General features: G+C 39.8%; 1 protein-coding gene across 12 annotated transcripts in view; it reads left to right on the plus strand.

Moving 5' to 3' along the window:
• The window catches only part of LOC5519600 (otoferlin), a 45,178-nt gene continuing 25,614 nt past the window's right edge, over window positions 1-19,564 (plus strand). For 2 of the 12 annotated variants that reach the window (XM_048726049.1, XM_048726048.1), the window contains exons 1-21: window positions 1-516; window positions 3,025-3,080; window positions 3,563-3,651; window positions 4,124-4,223; window positions 4,577-5,031; window positions 6,083-6,146; window positions 6,504-6,635; window positions 7,590-7,652; window positions 8,065-8,118; window positions 8,506-8,613; window positions 9,171-9,221; window positions 9,612-9,741; window positions 10,274-10,320; window positions 11,147-11,170; window positions 11,829-11,879; window positions 12,209-12,277; window positions 12,348-12,391; window positions 12,701-12,774; window positions 14,907-14,972; window positions 17,079-17,102; window positions 19,388-19,485. In XM_048726049.1, coding sequence (XP_048582006.1) covers window positions 438-516; window positions 3,025-3,080; window positions 3,563-3,651; window positions 4,124-4,223; window positions 4,577-5,031; window positions 6,083-6,146; window positions 6,504-6,635; window positions 7,590-7,652; window positions 8,065-8,118; window positions 8,506-8,613; window positions 9,171-9,221; window positions 9,612-9,741; window positions 10,274-10,320; window positions 11,147-11,170; window positions 11,829-11,879; window positions 12,209-12,277; window positions 12,348-12,391; window positions 12,701-12,774; window positions 14,907-14,972; window positions 17,079-17,102; window positions 19,388-19,485 — 1,878 coding nt within the window. In that variant the 5' untranslated portion in view covers window positions 1-437. Of the gene's footprint in view, window positions 517-3,024; window positions 3,081-3,562; window positions 3,652-4,123; window positions 4,224-4,576; window positions 5,032-6,082; window positions 6,147-6,503; window positions 6,636-7,373; window positions 7,402-7,589; window positions 7,653-8,064; window positions 8,119-8,505; window positions 8,614-9,170; window positions 9,222-9,611; window positions 9,742-10,273; window positions 10,321-11,146; window positions 11,171-11,828; window positions 11,880-12,208; window positions 12,278-12,347; window positions 12,392-12,700; window positions 12,775-14,906; window positions 14,973-17,078; window positions 17,103-19,387; window positions 19,486-19,564 lie in introns of those variants that run through there. The other 10 variants (XM_048726058.1, XM_048726050.1, XM_048726053.1 and 7 more) reach the window with 10 other exon arrangements.

The raw sequence follows: 19,564 nt of genomic DNA on the forward strand, positions 1-19,564 counted from the left end.
AACACCCCCGGAGAAATAATAGTCATCTTTGAATTAATTTTTAAAAAGAAAAAAACCTTTCCCGACATCCAATGCAAATACCAGAACTTCTGCGTTCCGGTCGCGATTTGTACTGATTGTAATTTTTCGTAAAAAGAGGCCGAAAAGACATCTATTTTCCTGAAACACACAAGGAAAAAAGCCAAGGAAGAAAGAAAAGGGAAATCTCTTCATTTGTATTTTACGCGTTCGGGATTTACTTGGGAATTTCCGCGAAAAATTGCATTTTGAATAAATTATTCGCCAAGTGGCGATGCGAGACGGTTGAGATCAATTATCCCTGTGGAACAACTGCTTGCAACTCGCGCTGTGATTGGCCAGTCGTATCAAGGCTGCAAAATCTTGCCTTTCGAGCAAACTCCTCTTCGTCATGGCGTAAATATTAGTGAATCTACAAGATGGCTTTAGTTTTATTACTTAAGACGTGCACCAACTTGCACGGAAAGGCGGATAGAATCGCCAGAGTAACTTTTAGAGGTAAGTAATGATACTATAAATGCGAAATTCGAGCCGAATGTTGTCACTTGTCGTTCACATTCGCGCGTCGCTTGAACATAACATAACTTCACTCTGCAGAATGTTTTACCGCGTAATTCCTCTAGATCCGAGGGTGGGTTTATTATATTAGTTCTCTTTGATTTCTGTTGCTTGTAAAGGCTAGAAAAATAAGTCTTGTTCTCGTTATTAGATTTGCCGGTTTTTTGGATACCAATGTAGTGCTAAATAATTGAAGTTTTTACAGTCGCTTGGCTTACCAAATACGGTACAATTTGAAGGCGCTTTGGGTATCGAATTTTTCATCGTAAACTTCGATGATTCTCAGCGACATCAATATTATTTACTGACAAAATAATAAAGTAACCACAGAAATATTTAAAATCAGAATAGAATGAAATGTTTATTGTTGGTAGGCGAACTAGTGACAGCGTAATTCATCTCTCTGAATTACCACCGAAGGGTTTATTTTTAAAAGCTTCTCGGGGAATGAAGAATTTTATGATTTATTTTTCTGTGATAGGAAATTGTTTGAAAAAGGGCAAAGCTTCCTGTTTTATCGCGCTTCATGTAAAAATAAGTATTTTATCCGTGATCGAATTCGGTCAGAATGATGAATTTTGATGATCTGTCAAATTTATGTCTTATGCCTTACCGAAATCTTTACGTTCTTCGTAAATATGAAGTAGATATGAAGTTTTTTTAGTATAACCACACCAATGTACCTTAAGAGATCGAAAAAATGAGCTTAAAAGATTTTTTTTCCTCTTCTTGCTTGGTTTGTGTAGGCGGAAGGATTCACTTTTAGATTTCCGATGACAAAAAATATATTATCCTCGTTCATCTTTTCACTCGAAATTCACAGTCGAAATTGATTTCATTTTTCAAAACCACTGTAGAATATATGTATACCTGGTAATACTTTCATTCAATTTGTTTAATTGAATGGAATTTGTATTTTTTTTTCAGTGCGTAAGTTATTGTAAACATAAACCAATCAAACTGTTGTATGTAAGCCATTTTGACATTTTCTTGTGTCTCCGCGTATTTGTAGATATTAGAACACCGCTAAAATCCCACATGATAATTTTCACTGCAGTGGTTTTAAATAAATAACTTGGACTGTCTGATCTTTGAAAATACACGGTCATGCTTCTTGGGAAAAAAATGAATTAAATCCAATATGAAAAAATGAATAAAAGGGAAAATAAAATAAAATGAATTTTCTGTGTTTTTGCTGAATAACTGGCTTGTGATTTTGGTCATTCGTGATGTATATGCTTTGAGTGTGTGGTGTTGCATCTTTTCTGCAAAACAGTATATTTATGGTAAAAAGGATTGTCATTATAATCAGATTCAGAAATGAATTGATTCTGGTGCAATATATGTATTTGTTTCTACTGTATTGTTTGTGTAGCACCATTATTTGTCTGATGTAATAACAAAAGAAAGTTATTGTTGCCAAAAAATATATGTTTTTACTAACAAAGGAACTGCTGGATTCAATGAATATTTATTATTTCCAAAAGATGAACCTTTAAACTGCTTGTTTCTTTGTGAATTTATCTCTCTCTGTGTTATAACATATGTTTTAAAAGGGCATCACAACAGAAAATAAGATTGTATTTACTTCTTTGGCTCCAGTCACTTGCTCACTACCAGTTCTGTTTTACGGGAGGCTCCCCTCAGCCAATAGAAGTAGTGACTAAGACTTCCCAATCCCAGACATTCTTTCCTAGCTATGGCCATGTACATCCAGGATCTTAACCCATACATGACTAGCCAAAAGTTGCCCTCAAGCACCTTTTTCTTCTGAAAAAGTAAGAGAGACACAGAGACATTAGGGAGGGGGGGTGGTCACTGGCTCGCTTGGTTCACGTAGGTGTGGTGTGGTACTGGTACTACCCCCATACTTTTTTACTCTGATTTGAATCTAGTAAAAAGGAAACAATTCTGGACATAAAAATGCAGTGTTTGAGGCAAGAAATCAATCATACCTTAGACCATCACAGTTTTTTGTTCAAACACCACTGCCTTGTTGTGTTATATTGTTGTGGCTATTATATTATAATATCAAAGGCATTTAGTAGCCTGTAAAATTAAACAAAAATTGTTTTTCGCTCCAGCCCAGTAATGCAGGTGCTCATATCCCTTTTATCAAATTTCTGTCTAGTTTTTCTCAATCTTGATTGATCAGAAAAAAAATAGGCAATATATAAAAAAAGTAAATTTTGATAAAATATCTTACTGAACATAAAAATCACTATGTTCCATTTATAAACCAAACAATGCAATGCAATCTCAATTATTATTATAATACTTATTTGACAATGTGTCATTTTAGATTTGGCTCCTCAAATAACAGTCTAGCGTAGACATCATATCATGTAAAGTTAATGTACTAGACATTTTTAATGATGCCTATTGTGCTAACTGATTTCAGTAATTAATTGTTATGTGTTTGTGGTAACCAAAGTCTCTTATTTACAGGAGTCACATACCAGACAAGTGTAGTTGAGCATTCATCAGAGGCCGATTGGGATGAAGTGAGTTTTGTTTTGTTGTGTTGCCTAGAGTCACATTATTCAAGGGGGGGGGAGGTAACCCATTCTACTCCCACTCTTATTGATGCTTTACAGTAGCTTTGGAGAACAAAAGTTTACCCCATAAAAATTTCTACTTTTTGTAAATAAAGGTACATTACTAACTCAAATTGATAGCTTACAGTTAAAGTCATTTTTATATAATTTTATTGATACAACTGATTGAATTTATAAATGATGATTATTATTGATTATACAAATCATTTGTAAAAGATTGCTTTTACGAGAAAGGCAAAAACGAATGGCTGGAAGCTAATGCTAGGTACTATACAACAACGGGTTCCCAAATACTGATTCCATACTCTCTTCTTTGCCAATAATTCTGGGCTTCACTCCTGACTTTTGTTAATCTGTCCCCGACAACTCAAATAGTACTATATTTTAGATGCAAGTATAATACTGAAAATGTTGTACTCTTTTTTTAGGACTTTGAATGGCCTTTGTCTAGTCCCCTGGACCCCAGTGAGTTCATTGAAATTGAGGTGTACACCTTCAACAAAATATTCCAAAACAGGTACAATGATAGCAAGGCTTTAGGGAGAGGCTTACTCATTTATGATAACTTCTTTATTCATTAATTGCTAAACAAGTCCATTGACCGATCCAGAGGTTGTTCTATCTGTAGGTTCATTAGGACAACCTTTTTTAAGAAAAACAATGAATTACCTGTTTGGCCTTGGGGGCATGCAATTGAGGACTTGATAGATGTTATAATTTTTCATAAATTGAACTGCATTTGTACAGTTCTGGATCTTCCATAGTGGGTGCCAAAATTCTAATTCAATTCTGGGCATTTTTTTTACAAATTAAGTTAAGGTTGGTTCTCACTTGGACGTAAGCGCAGTGCATGTAACTTCCCGATTCTCACTGGAACACAAGCTTGATTTTCTTGCACTTGTGTTTGACCCATTCTTACTTGTGTCTTGCTTCCGTTTGCGCTTGCGTCCTAGTGAGGATCAACCTTAAATACATTGTCCTTTCTCCAGATTGGTTGGTGTTTTCCGGATGGTGCTGCAAAGACTCATCCAGGAAGGCCACTTGGAGGTGGAAGAGAGTTTGGTTGACATGAACAACACAGTGCTCAAGGTGTGAAGGATACCACATACCATTTTACATATATTACACTCCTCGTGCAATCTGTTTTGAAAGTAATTACCAGAGATGTTGAGTGGTAATTTCTTGTTCGGTGTTAGTCGATGAGATGTTAGTTCCATTCATTTTCTTGGTAAAGAAAAATTTGTTTTTGTGCTGTTTTTAGTGTTTTGAATGCTTTTGGTCTTTTTCATATAAAGAGGGGTATTTTTTTTTTTGCAATGTCCTCCCTCCAGTTTTTGCTGTAATTAATTCTATACTTTTGCTGAAGATCTCAACCAGGCTGATTTCTATAGTATAACATCAACGGATATTATTCTTATCAGAGATCTATCTGTATCCTTCAGGCAACTGTATCACTTGAACTACAATACAATGCACCAGAAGGGCACATCTCTCAATGGGTGAATGGCATGCCAGATGCCATGGATTCCCCACCCCAGGTCGGATACTACCCAGACACCGGCCGTGACTTTGACAACAACGAGTCCATCATGAGCGGAAGTTATGGACGTCAACAACAACAACAGAAGGAACGCAGAGGATCCTTCATGAGCCTGAACAGTGGCAAGCAAGCTAAGAGTCAGAGCCTGGTCAGCCTACAGTCATCTGGCAGCAACAGGAGGGGGGATCGTAAGGAGTCAATGCCTGCCTCAGTGGGTGGCGGCGGAAGGTATATTAGTCCTGGTGATGGTGGGGGTGTGGCAGCTCCATTTGATGCTATGCTGGAAGGCAAGGGGATAGGGAGCAGAAGAGGCTCGCAGATCAGTGTACACAGTGACAGAAGCATGAGCATGAAATGGTACGTCTTGATGTATGTGACTGCTGTTATGTTAGTTTAACTTGGCAGGAAGCGACGGCTCCAACACGCTGCTTGCATGCATTGACAACACACACCCCCACTGTATGATGAGCACTGCACCACCAGCACCTTTGCACTGGATCTTTAGCGGTGGCTTGCCAATCGACTGGCAAGGGGTCCGAAATTGCATCTATTTTGGCTTTCATGGAGTTTTACTTTTACAAGAGTTTGGATTTATTTCCTTGTCTTTATCGTTTGTTGTCTGCAAAGAGTTTTTTTTTTAATTCACGAATATCTTTCATGATTTTGGCTACACTTTACCAGATTTCCAAAGTATGTATTATTGTTTGCTATTCAAACTGCATGTCTGGATCAAGGCGTGGGTGATAAAAAATGTGGCATGTTTAAAATTTTGTTACCATATTTTAAAAGAAATACCTGAACAAATTTTCAAGGACAATATCCACAAGCACATTGTATGTGCTTGTGGATATTCTAGAGACTTGTAGAAATTATTTAGAATGTTGACCCCTCTGCCATGGCTTTACCATGAAGCTTTTGCATGTCTACAAGTGGATCTGTTCTTTACTTCTGACTGTCTTACAGCCATCAATTAGTTTGCCTGCTGTGACAAACAAAGCATACACCCATACTCTGTTGCTGTGTGCGCATTATTGCTCCTTGCGCCATAAGGGGTGGTCATTATTATGGGTGTGGTTTTCTATCCCTTTTTCAACCCATCAATAAAGGAGCAGCTTAATTGGGAAACACCCCTTAATACCCCTCACCCAGTTTTTGGAAAAAACCCCTTCCGTTATTGCTATTTTAGCTAAGCCAGCAAAGATGTCAAAGTCGAGTCCTGTTCACCTTAAATATTATCGTTTTGTGTGTGGTTTGGAGAAGGGGAGCTTAACATCCTAGTCATTCTGTTTCCGGGGTTCTATTGAAAGAGGTCTAGTGGGTGTGGTATCTTTGCTTTATCCTTCATTCGATTTTTTTTTTCAAAATGTTTACCCCCTGACTCGTGTGTTGCTACTATTCTTTTGAGCAGTAGTCATGCCCATCCCAGAGTCAGAGCTGAGAAGAAAATGTCTGTCCGAGAGCAAGACTACCAGGTAACAACGACTTCCCGCTACAGTACCAGTTTGCTACTTACATCATACTAGCACCAATGATCTCTGTTTTTAAAGAGACTGTCAGCTTTCATTTACGCAAAATATCAAGTGTGAGAAAGCATCTGTTTCAGTCAGTTGATTTTGAGGAAGCTTTTATAAATCCTTTTGACTGTTTACTAAATTGACACAATGTGGACTGAAAACAATAACTAGCTATGGCCATTTATTTTTGCATCGTCACCTGATGAACTATGAGAGAGGTAACTGTCTTGACGTAAACGTATTATAATGATACAAGCTTAACGTTGTGATATAAGCATTCAATCTACGATTTTAATCGTGTTTTCTCTGCCCTAGATCCAAATCCGCATCCATGAAGCAAGGCAACTCGCTGGTACACAGATTGACCCTGTCTGCACAGTCAGCGTGGGTAACCAGAAGAAAAGCACCACAATCAAGGAGCAGACCAACTGCCCCTTCTATGACGAGGTAAGCAGACCAACTGCCCCTTCTATGACGAGGTAAGCAGACCAACTGCCCCTTCTATGACGAGGTAAGCAGACCAACTGCCCCTTCTATGACGAGGTAAGCAGACCAACTGCCCCTTCTATGACGAGGTAAGCAGACCAACTGCCCCTTCTATGACGAGGTAAGCAGACCAACTGCCCCTTCTATGACGAGGTAAGCAGACCAACTGCCCCTTCTATGACGAGGTAAGCAGACCAACTGCCCCTTCTATGACTAGGTAAGAAGACCAACTGCCCCTTCTATGACGAGGTAAGCAGACCAACTGCCCCTTCTATGACGAGGTAAACAGACCAACCGACCCTTCTTTGAAGAGGTAAGCAGACCAACGGCCTCTTCTATGACGAGGTAAGCAGACCAACTGCCCCTTCTATGACGAGGTAAGCAGACCAACTGCCCCTTCTATGACTAGGTAAGAAGACCAAATGCTCCTTCTATGACAAAATAAAAAGACCAACTGCCCTTCTATGACGAAGTGAACAGACCAACCGACCCTTCTATGACGAAATAAACAGACCAACTGCCCTTCTATGACGAGGTAAACAGACCAACCGACCCTTCTTTGAAGAGGTAAGCAGACCAACGGCCTCTTCTATGACGAGGTAAGCAGACCAACTGCCCCTTCTATGACAAGGTAAGCAGACCAACTGCCCCTTCTATGACGAGGTAAACAGACCAACCGACCCTTCTATGACGAGGTAAGCAGACCAACTGCCCCTTCTATGACGAGGTAAGCAGACCAACCGACCCCTCTATAACGAGGTAAGCAGACCAACTGCCCCTTCTATGATGAGGTAAACAGACCAACTGCCCCTTATATGACGAGGTGGTTTAGTTGATTTCTCGATTGTTTCTCGGCCCGTGATCGCCTTAATGCTATCTCTGTGTTTGTATAATTCTCTTGCCTTTTGTCTTCAGTTCTTCGTCTTCGACTTCAAGATGCCTCCCATGGTGCTTTTTGACAAAATCGTCATGTTTCAGGTGAGTGCCACGACTGTCACAGAGATGTCAACACTTAAACTTGGAATGATAAAAATAAACATGAAAGAATAGATGAAGTAAAGTGACATCTCCCTCCCCTTGTTTTGCCGGTGTATACTCTATACTATTCGATACCCGATACGCGACGATAATCTTATTATAACGATCTTGATTGATGGTCCTGCCAACCATTTTTCGGCGGTCCACCTTGTCTCGCTTTTTAATGCATTTTTATTTTAGTGCACTGGAATAATTTTTGGGTGTTTATTATTTTAATTTTCGCGGCGACTTTATCGTATTTTAAATTTTGCGCGAAAATACCCATGTTTGTAGTATTACATATTACTGTGTCAAGCTGTCTTATAATAGCTTGGTATGGTAACGTGCAGCTAATAGCTTTCTGGTGTTTTAGTTCTATACTGGACGAAACTTGGTCAGTCAGGGTGCCCTGATCGGGTCATTCAAGGTAAAGCATTCGTCGTTTAATCTAATTGTAGCCGATCATATGTTTTTACTACTGTAGATGATCAAGTGTTCTTATTATAGCCGATCATATGTTCTTATTGTAGTTGATCATGTGTTCTATTTGTAGCTGATCATGTGTTATTGTTATGTTCTCTCGTGTGTTGTTATTGTTATTTATGGTATTTATGATATGTTCTATTTGTAGCTGATCATGTGTTCTCTTATGTTTAGTTTTGTACTTGATAATGTGTTCTATTTGTAGCTGATCATGTGTTCTATTTGTACCTGATCATATGTTCTATTTGTACCTGATCATATGTTTTCTTATGTTTATTTTTGTACTTTATCATGTGTTCTATTTGTAGCTGACCATGTGCTTTTATTATAGCTGGATGTGGGTACAGTGTACGCTCAGCCCGATCATAGGTTCTGTCGCCGATGGGCGGTCCTTACTGACCCAGAAGAAACACTTGGCGCATCAGGCGCCGGAGTTAAGGTATCGGCTAAACGCGCCTAACGTAATGTAGAAAACGCTTGTGCACCCATATTACCTATCTCTTCCTATTGAATAAAGAGCTTTTTATAGAAAAAGGAAACTATGCTATACTATCTATCACACGAGTAATCTGCTCGAAAGTGCTATTTCTTCCTGTGGTGCGTGGGTGTAGTAAATTATTGATTGTGGTGAGAGCGCAGTGAGAGAGAGGTGTTATGGCGGAGGCGGCTGTCGTCGCGTTTTTACGGGGGCGTTCGAAAAAATTAGCATATAAAATGCTACCATATATGGTTTATACGTGCTGACTTGAAAAGACCTGCGTGGACGTCGAATTTGGGAGCTTTTCACGTGACTTTAGGAGCTTTTCACGTGAATTTGGGGGGCTTTTCACGTTTATTTGGAAGCTTTTCACTTGAATTTGGGAGCTTTTCACGTGAATTTGGTAGCTTTTCAATTGAATTTGGGAGCTTTTCACGTGCCTTTTCCAAAGGCTTTTTACGTGCTTGTTAATGAGTCGTGTCCTTTTTGTTTCTTATTGAAAGTGATTTTGTTTTTAGGGTTACGCAAGAGTTGACATCACCGTTCTTGGAAAGGGTGATCCGGCAAAGGTAACCCATGGCGACAACAACAACAAATACAAACAACAACAAGACACAAGAACAACAGATACAAGAGCAACAAATATTACAACAAATATTACAATACCAACATAAACTTCATGCGATAAGGCCTTCACCTGCAGCGGCGTAGCCAGGATTTTTAACAGGGGGCATAAAAGGGACTTTCAAGGCATTTTTCGCTGTATTTTGGGTAATGTCTCATAAATTTACTGTATTTTTGGCTGCTAAAAGGGGGGCCCGGACCCCCTAGGCCACCCCCCTGGCTACGCCCCAGGGACCTGTCTTGGACCTGAATCTTGATCAAACAAGTACAACAACATACCTATCTTGGCAACACCCCAGTTGCTGGCCATCAACACTTCTACTTTGTTTTACCAGGAACAGCCAGGCATCAAAGACAACGATGATGACATCGAGGGGAATCTGCTTCTGCCTGATGGAGTGCCCGCCGAGAGACCCAAGGCCCGCGTGATCATCAAGATCTACCGCGCAGAAGGGCTACCTAAAAGTACGTCACGTCTGATCCATGTGGGAACGATGTTACATTGTGTTATCGAAGGCCAATCGCGCCGTCATTTTATCCTCCGGTACACCGCCGAGTCATACAAAGCATCCGTTTCCATCGGCTGATTCAAGCAAGCAACTAACATATTTACATCAACGATTGACCTCTGATAGTTTGTCTATATTACTTGTTTGAAAGGAACTGGGTCGCTTGAATAAGCCGATGGAAATGGATGCTTTTTGTCACTCAACAGTGCGCGAGGTGGGAATGGCGGTGTGATTCCAATTTTTAACTACAAGTAAACTTCATTTATACCCAGGGCAAACATTGTTCCTTTTATGTGCCAATTGTAAATGCATTCAAATGACATGTTTTTGGCTCCCAGACCAGACCCAGGTAGTACAGCGTGGAGCCTGAGAAACTTGGCGCAATAAGATAGCGACAGGAAAAACTCCTTGATTTCCACTAGATTGTTCATTAAATACAGGTCTCCGCTAAGGTTGACTTATTATATCCTGCTTCTGTGTTATTCCAGTGAACAGCGGCTTAATGGCAAACGTCAAGAAAGCCTTTACGGGAGAGGTATGTATTGTTTGTTTTACTCACTTCTAAGAGCACTGCATGATAATATGCTCACAATTCTTCTGGCATTAGTGAATACAGTCAGCTCCTCGCCTAGAAGGGCACTCGTAAGCGGACAGCTCTACTCGCCTACACCTCTTTTTGAACACCACTTTTTTGTCGTTTTACCAAACTGTGTATTTAGTTTCCCTCATAAGCGTACGCGAACACCTTTAAGAATCGACAATTTAACAAATTATATTGCTTTCTCGATATGCGTAAACCACTTCCGATATCCCTAAAGCAGAAGATCACCCCCATTTTCTTTGGTGTAAGGAAACTGTGACGTGAAAAATTATTCTCGTAGCGGGTACAGTGGTGGATACAGGGAGATGGCCGCACCCCCAAAATGACAATCCCCACCCTCCTCCCATGGAAAAAGTCGTGTTTCGTTTCACCCTTTTTTTATTTCCCGAGGGCGTCTGCTTACGAGAAAGTTGATTGTATTAGAAAAGAATAACTCTATTTGGCGTCGTTGTTGTATGCATGGACACCCCAAACTCTGGTGAGATGACCTCGCTTTGCGCAAAGTGAGCGCTAAAACACTTTGCTCTAGGCTTTGCATGAGTTTTACCTCCCGTCTAACAAGTCCCTGCTAGACTGTTATTTGCCGGTGTCATTTGCATGTGTTTTTAATGAGGGCTGGAAAAATGTCGCTCCCTCATTTATTTGTTCTTTACCCTCGCATGCCGTAAACTTTGTTTTGATCGTACTTCCAAAATTCGTTTTTTTTTTCTCCTAACTCATTTTGGTTTGACTCCTTCCCATGTTCGCTCTTGATATACAGATACTTTCCTCCAAAGCAAACAAGGTACGCTCTTCTTTCTTAAAAAGAACACATCTCAATCAAATTTTTTACTTCTTATCTTTGAATATAATTCAGTCGTTTGCTTAAATCACTCAAATATCGTTCACGTATCGTTCTTAAACGGCCGAGGGGGCGTTTAACATAATGCATATAACTCGCAGCTTTACGACCCGCGGGAAAACTCACGAGTGGGGCGGTCTGGTATGCATTTCAGGGGCTTTATTTCCGTCCTTCTTCAGTTTGAAACCTGCAAACAGCTACAAAACAGCGAACTATTTGGTGTGCTAATTTTGCATTTATTTCCAACGCTTCAGAATTGCGAATTGAGTGTAAAAACTGGAATTTGCTACTGATATGTTGTAAATATAGTTATGTTCTCCTAGATTGCTTTGGGAGATCTATTGTCAACCCTTTGATCAGAACTTCTTCAGTTTTGATCTTTTCTTTCGATTCGGCAAACTTTATGAAGTGTTTTCGAATTATTTCCGAAGTACTAGCGAAGCATCCCTGAAGTGTTTCCGAGGTGGTTCCGGAATTGTTGCTTAATTATTTCTCATGTCCGTGAGCGTCCAGGCCGTTGTCACGCGCGAGGCCCCATGGGATACACTCCGTTGCTGGAGTGGCGTGATGCTGTGACGTTATAATATGTGTTGTCTTTCAGGTGCGCGATCTGGTCAACCCTTACGTCGAGGTGCAGTTTGCTGGACACAGGGTAGGTACTGCGGGCTCGTAGTCCAGGTGTCATTCACATCATCACAGAAGTGAAGTTAACATGTGATGTTTATAGTGGGTACTGTAAACTAGCAAAAATAACCGAAAGTGTAAACTTACGAGCTCAAGCGCAAGAAAAAAGAATAAGGAACCCTTTTCACTCCTTCCCTCTCCTCTTTTTTCTCCATCGCGTTGTTTTTCTCACCCGCTTCTTTCACCGTCCTGTTCCATCGCCAATAAGGCTTTCTCCCTCTGTTAACGTCTTTTTACGGAATGTTTTATTGGGGTATTGTTAGTCTAAAGTGCTCTGGTGCCATCACCGTCCTATAGGCGCGGACCACTGTAAAGAAGAACACATACGAGCCGAAATGGAACGAGCAGGTCGTCTTCTCCGAGCTGGTAAGTAGTTAATATAAGGTGATAGAGTAGTTAAATCCTAGATCCTCACAAAATTTTATCTGCTCTCCAGTTTCCACCTTTGTGCCGGCGAATCAAGATTCAGCTCAAAGACAGGTAAGGACACGCTTCAGCTGTTTTTACAGTTATTGTTGCCGTTGTTTTTGCTGTTGCTTTTGTAAAATTTACATGTGCTGTTCTTGTAAAAAAAATCGCTGCTTTTGTGTTTTGCTGGTCACTGTGATGGCGGTATTCATAATGATGGATATGTCATCTTTGAAGTTGTTTTTCTCTTGTTGTTGTGTTTGTCGTACTTTTTCTTTTCATTTTTGTTAAAGTTTTTTTTCTGCTTCTGCTACCGCCCTTTGGAATGATTGTCTCATATGCTGTTTGCGTGAACCTCCTGACGTCTCTTGTCTTTTCTAGTGACTCTGTGACGGACGAAGTGATTGGTACTCACTTCATTGATCTATCTCGTATCTCAAATGACGGTGCAAATGGTACGTACAGCCAGCCCCTTTGCCCTTTCCTCGTGATGCTTCCAAACAGCAGTCAGCTGTAATATTATCTTCCTATCGCTTCATCTTGATTATTAGCTCATCTTAGATTTCTTATGGTACCCCATCAAATAGCAAACTCTTTCATCATCGAGTGTACAAGGAAATCCGTGTTTGGTATCATCACTGTACGCCTGATAATATGGGTGTATAAAATGTAACCTCACTACAACGGACAACCTTCGGTATGCTAGGATGCAAGGTCTACATAGAATAGAGTGTAACCTCCCTAGATCGGACAACCTTGGGAATGAAAAATTTATTGTTATTTGGAGTTGTCTGCATGATGGATACTTTAAACAACGTGTTTCACTGAAGAATGGATAACAGTGACTTTGGTATCGTTATATATAGGGTGTCCGCTTTAAAATAGAGGTCGGTTGTATGGAGGTTCCTCTGAGTTTTTTTCTGATTATACAAATAAAGTTCTCTCAAATAAAATTTTTTCAAGGAATCCTTTTCATTGAATGAGAAAGAGTTTGTTAGTGTTGGGCATTTTTGTCTCTACCTTACCTTTAACAACTTGCTATTTTTTATCTAATAATTGCTTTGTCTTCCTTGTCGTCTATACTGCTTTTCTCTTGTTTACTGTGTTCTTATTTATGTCCATCCTCGACTTTCCACGCTTGTATATACCTTCTTTATAATCGTCACAACCACATGACTGTCCACGTGACACGGTGCTGGGACTTGCGACTAACACATGAAAAGTCACAACTTTCGACGAGTTTTAAAGCCACTGTTTTTATATTCTTTGGTTTACGGGATCCAAGATCGTTATCCTAGAATATCGTTATCCAGAATAGCAAGCAAATCTGGCGAAATAATGTGATAAAAACTATTTAAAAATGTAGGCACACGTCACCATTGATATCAGAATTTGGAAGAAAATAATAAATTTGATGTTTATTCACCTCTTGCGAGACCGGAAACCAAGAAAAAGATAGTGGCCTTTTCTGACTTCGAACCGATACCAATTGAAACAACACTGATGCATGAAAAACGCCTAACTTTTAAGCTGCTTTAGCTTTATCCTTGTTGGTTCTGTTCACCACATTTGCATGATTGTGCTGCTTTTCTAGTATGTTTCACTCAATAAGTGTTTATTGTTTCCTCTGCCTCCCGAGAGTTATATGCTTGTGTCGTGCCGGTGAGCACTCGAGAACTGAATCCTTACTTTATCTTATTGTTGATTCTTTCTGTATCTCTTTTCTCTGAGTTCTGGGATGTTTCCTAGCAAATTATCATTTAGCTTTCGCGAACTCACTAAAAGAACACCATGACTAATCCATCATCCATCCATCTCCTTTGTAAACTCGACACTTCTTTTTTTTTTCTCGCTAACTTTCAGCTTTGGTCTCTAGCTTTCTTTTGCCAGAACTTTAATGCCTGCTGGTTTTGGTTTATTTATTTGTTATTTAACCGTATTCATCTACTGGCAAAGATTCCTAGTATCGCTAAAAAAAAATTTGAACTCATGACCATAGATGGTTTGGCAGTTAAACTCATTTCGTTTATCTAACAATAACAAAATCTAACACTGGCAAATTAAAACTGAACCGCACATATCGTTGCTCCTAATTTAAGTTTCCAATTTTATATTGCACACACATTCGGAATAGCCGTCTCTATGCACATGCACATGGGCTCATCTAGATACACCTCTTCGTCTCCACGCACGCGCTTTACTAGACTGTCTCTGTATATAGGTGATGTTTAAGATTTTATCGAAAATTTTTACCTAACAATTTGCTTAATAAAGACTGGAAAAAAACACCGTAACATAAGATGACGTAACGTGACGTCATGTACAAACTCCTTATATGGAGACAGTTTAGCTATTGCAACGACTGCGGTTCCTCCACTATTTGGACATGAAAAAAAAGTGGAAAATACATCGAGATCGTTCGACACTGAGCCGATCTACTCAAAACAAACTTGAGACTTGCGCACGCATATTTTCTCCTGTCAAACGCGTCTCGTTGTTTGGGTACGTCATCACGTGTCGTAGATCTTGATGAGCGTGCGCTATTGTGCAATGCTGCTGTCACTAATACCGTGGGCTCACTGCACAGGCTGGTTAACGGAAGTGTATGTGCCGGGCACAGGCATTAAAGTTCCTGGTTCCATTCAAGCTCCTGGTGTGTATTGCTTTCTCTGTAGCTTTCCTCTCTAGCTTATCTTGTCTCTTGTGTAAATATCTACCCATACACTCTCCGTAAACGCACCAGGTGATGTTGCAAACAGCGGAATACCCAACACTCGTTAGTTTTTTTGTCTCCCAAGACGTAAAGACTGGCTTTATGTTCTACACTTGGAATACACACTTTCCTAGCCTGTTTGCCCATACCTTGGATTGAAATAGACCATATTTTGTGGCTTTGTAAAAACGGCGGGAAAATATTCGCGCGTAAAATCATGAATATGGCGGGAAAAATATGCACCCGCGCAAATTGGCAGGAAAATATCAAATGCGCGCGAAACTGTCCCTTCGCGTGCCTGCCTCTTTTGGCTCCTAAAATATGGTCTATTTATCCACCACCGATATGCCATTTACTCTTCTACTTGTTGTGCTTTAATTTATTTAGAATAAAATTCAATCTCAATCAATGTTTCCCTTCACGCCTCATTATATCAGAACTACTTTTCTGTCGTTTCGGCCGTTTTGTTGCACATGTAGTTATAGTTGTAATATCTAAGCATCGAGTTGAAAAGGTTCGATGTGAATAGCTGTTTTTTTAGACGTTTTAGCTTTCTATTCTATTAATTTGCATGTATGGACTAAATAAGCAAAAAATTAAATTCAAAGTTCCGAAAGTTTTGACGACGCTAGAAGATTATTTAGAAGATTTGCTTACCTATGTTTAGGTAATGGCAATATAGTGCACTTATGTTTCTGGTCTTAATTTCTACTGTCAAACCTCTTCGTAGCCGTTTTTGTGACGAAACGTTTCCGAAGTTTCAACATTGACAAGGAAACAATTCAAATTAGACTTTTAAGCCTTTTTAGCCCTCGCTGTAAAAATACCCAATGTCTCTGTGTGTATCTGAATGGCTGGGGGTAGTTTAGGTCCAAACATCTCTGTCGCCCAATAGGCGCTAGTACCAATACCTAGTTTAACGCCGTACATATTCCTTGTCTGATGTCTTGTCTGTTGTTCTTCCGCGAATTAACCTCCATTCATGTTTTCACATTAAATATTCGTTTGGTACTTGGTTGCTTCTTGCCCTTATGAAACTTTTTCAATTCTCGTTTCAAATATTCCAATTTCAAATCTCTTTTGTAAATTTCAAATCCAGTTTCCAATTTCAATATCTCTATTTTCTTGCTTTCCCATGGACCGCTAAAATCTTTATTCCTGTCATAATCTTTTCTGAAATTCTTTTTCCGCCCTCTACTCCTCTTCCCTGCGTCACAGCATTCAGCGCGTTTGACCAGAAGACCGGTCTCAACATTTCGTACGATAATATACCGTCATCCTTTTCGCGAGGACATGCCACGAAGGAATGGAACAATAGTATGTTGTTAGTGACACCCGCGGAGACGGGACACGGGCAAGAATTGTTAGCACGAGAATGAGGCTGGAAAATAATCCCTTCCGTGATACGGGAAAAAAATCAAATGCGAGAAATTGTCGCGAGGGAGTGGTAGTCATAGTGAGTAAGACTTGAACGGGAAGATAAGTAAGCTTGTCTGAAGAATCTGTTTTCTGTTTTACTCAGACAGTTAACTCGACTTCACAAGTCTGTCTGTGTAATTTTTTTATTTTTGTTTATGAGAATTTCTATTAACTAGTACCGTGTTTCACTAGAATTTCAAAATCGGGTTTTTAGAATATTTTAGATGTTAGCTACGAAAATTTTGAGAGAGTTTTTGAGAGAGTTAATTTGGTTCTACATTTTGAAAGGGAAAGTTTTCCAGCACCATTATAACTGAAGATATGCACAATTTTTTTTACCAAACATTTTTCAAACTTTTCAGATTTCTTCCCTCGTTTTCAAATTACGGTGATTGTTTCTTTCGCCTTTCAAAACATCATTCCAACCATCTCTCTACCGTTCTTGAGCCTAAAACGTTCATAACTCCAATTCTAAATTCACCTCAACTCTCAGTTTTTTACAACATGCACTGATTTGACTTAGAGCTCCTTTCTAAATGTATTCCTTTGGTTTTGCTTTTGTTTTTTTTATGTTTATTTGCTGGTGTTCACTGTGCAACATGTCGATGTGGACATCGGTGCGCGAAGTTCATAGATACCCAACAGATATCGGTAAATATGACCCCTATTCTACTGTTGAAAAGGCTAGCCGCTAGCTGAGTGATTTATTGTTTTAAGGCGAAACACGCTTCCATAGTCACCATTACAAATATACAAAAGAGTTTGCCGTTCAGGATACGAGAATCACATTTTAATTTGACTAGACCTCCCAAGTCTAAGTTGCTTCCGTCATATTCTGAAGCAAACTTGCCACGCTGATTGGCTGGTAAAGTCCATGTCAGTCAGAGAGTACATTTCTTGCATCCTTATTGGCTAATTTCTTATTAAGGTGACCATGGCAACGCGCATCGCATTGTAAGAGACGGCTAGTCTCTGAAAGTGATTGAAACGTCAGCTTGATTGACAGGTCAATTTTATTGACAAGTGCCATACTTGCTCTAGCTAGCACTAGCCTTATACAGATAGCAAATGACATATTTGGTGTCGTCAGTTATTTCATTTAATGTTATACTGTATTTATCGCATGGATAAGTTTCATTTTAATTAGTCACAATCCCATAATTAATAATTTATCACATCCGGTATCAAAACGAAATGGCCTCACATTTACCCAGAGTCCATCGCGAAATACATTTTTTCTTGCGCTAAGGATTGTTCATTTCGTGTGATCCCATTTTGCATGGTCCGATTGCTTGCTAGCGTTTGCAGCTAACCTTTTCCGTCTACTAACTGCATGACCTGGCTCGATTGCATTCGATAGCATGTGACATACGAAAATCACCAGCCGTCCACACGGGGAAACAACTTTCGCCTGACACCAACTCCACTGTTTTGCATGTCTTAACGAAAACACGGAGATTTTACAACGAAACTGAGCTGGATTCGAAAAAAAAAAACCGTTTTTTTAAACTGTTAAGCCAGAGTTTTTAAAACAGGAGAACACTTCCTACCCCCCTGTGCTTAAAGCCGCATTGTCGCCAGTTTACTTAAGGTCGTTTACGAAACAAACTTTGATGATTATTAACGGAAAAAGCATGACACTGAAACTGGTGACAATGCGGCTTTAAAAGCATAGTGACCAAAACAAAACTATACTGTCAAGTTTTGTTTATCCTCCCTTGCGAAGCTAGAAATATTTTAAATTAAAGTAAGATGGATTTGAATATATTTTTTTTTTCGGAACGCTTTATTAACTTAAAAGTATGAGTTCATAAACTTGGCAAAGATGGAAGAAGATTTCGGGTCAAATAGTCGTACGATAGATTATGGGGGCCCTGTGTAATTTGACGGATGTCGCGCCCCCGAGTGTTTGAAAGAAGAGCCTTCGGGAGGAGCTGTCTCTGCCAGGTCTGGGTCTTAGTCACGTGGTTTTGCATTTTCGCACCTTTGTGGTGGACGCGTGATTCATAGTCCATAGTCGGTCATATAATCGTTACTGGATAGGGACCTAGTTTCGATTACAGATATCTTTTTATTTAGCCTAATGTCGCTTCATTTGACACGTAGCTGTTTTTTAAGATTAATTATGAGTGTATTCCGAACTCTTTAGGTATTCTTTTCGCGAATCACAGCTTCTCCCGTTACGCCTTCTATTCCAACACGTAGTATTTAGACTATTTCGAGCGAAATGCGGTGACTGGCACTTTCATACCTGCGAATAAAAGTCGGCGTAGTCGTGATTTCGAATCCGCAGCTTTGTATCTTGAAAAATATAGAATGATTACAATTTTATTGTCTTTAAAGCCATTCTATTATTATGCCTATATAGTGTAAGCCAATACTACTTCTTACAGTGCGCTACCGTGGCCACCATGACAAAGGTTTAAAAACGATGGCCAATTAGCACGCGAGATTCACCGATTTGATTGTTTGATTGACACGCTAGCATTTTTTTTGTCCTGCTGGCTGGCTAGCGCCAATCAGATAACGTGTTTCTCGCATCATTGGAATTGACATAGCTGTCAAGGTGGCCATGGTAGCGTGCGTCGCCCTTTAAATTTACTATAAACGAAGGAATGCGTAAATATTTGGATATTTAAGCACCGATGACGGCAAGGGGTACGACAAAAACGCGAAACAATGTACTAGAAAACACTGCCAGTACATGATAGTGTTTTCATCATGTGTACTCCAGAATACAACGCATAAAACCACCTTGTTACACGACCTATCGAGGAGGTGGGAGCTTTGCAGCGTTGGATTTTTGCGTCTTTGTCGTCATTCTTGTTAAAGGTGCAGTTCTATATAAAGTAGGACTAGTAGTTGTTTTTGTCAAGTCTATTGAATGTATTTGCGACACTATTGTTTGTGCGCTGACTATATACCTGATGCTACAGGTTTTATGCCTACATTTGGCCCATGTTGGGCTAACCTCTACGGGTCGACACGCGACTACTCGCTCTTCGACGAGCACAATGACCTCAACAATGGACTGGTAAGAGTGATATTGTTGAACCCCTTACATTTGTTCTTAGTGTGTGGTGACCTTTGGCAATTAAATCAGGGGTAGGGTT

The sequence above is a fragment of the Nematostella vectensis genome, chromosome 4 (genome assembly GCF_932526225.1).
Source record: "Nematostella vectensis chromosome 4, jaNemVect1.1, whole genome shotgun sequence".
NCBI lineage: Eukaryota > Metazoa > Cnidaria > Anthozoa > Actiniaria > Edwardsiidae > Nematostella > Nematostella vectensis.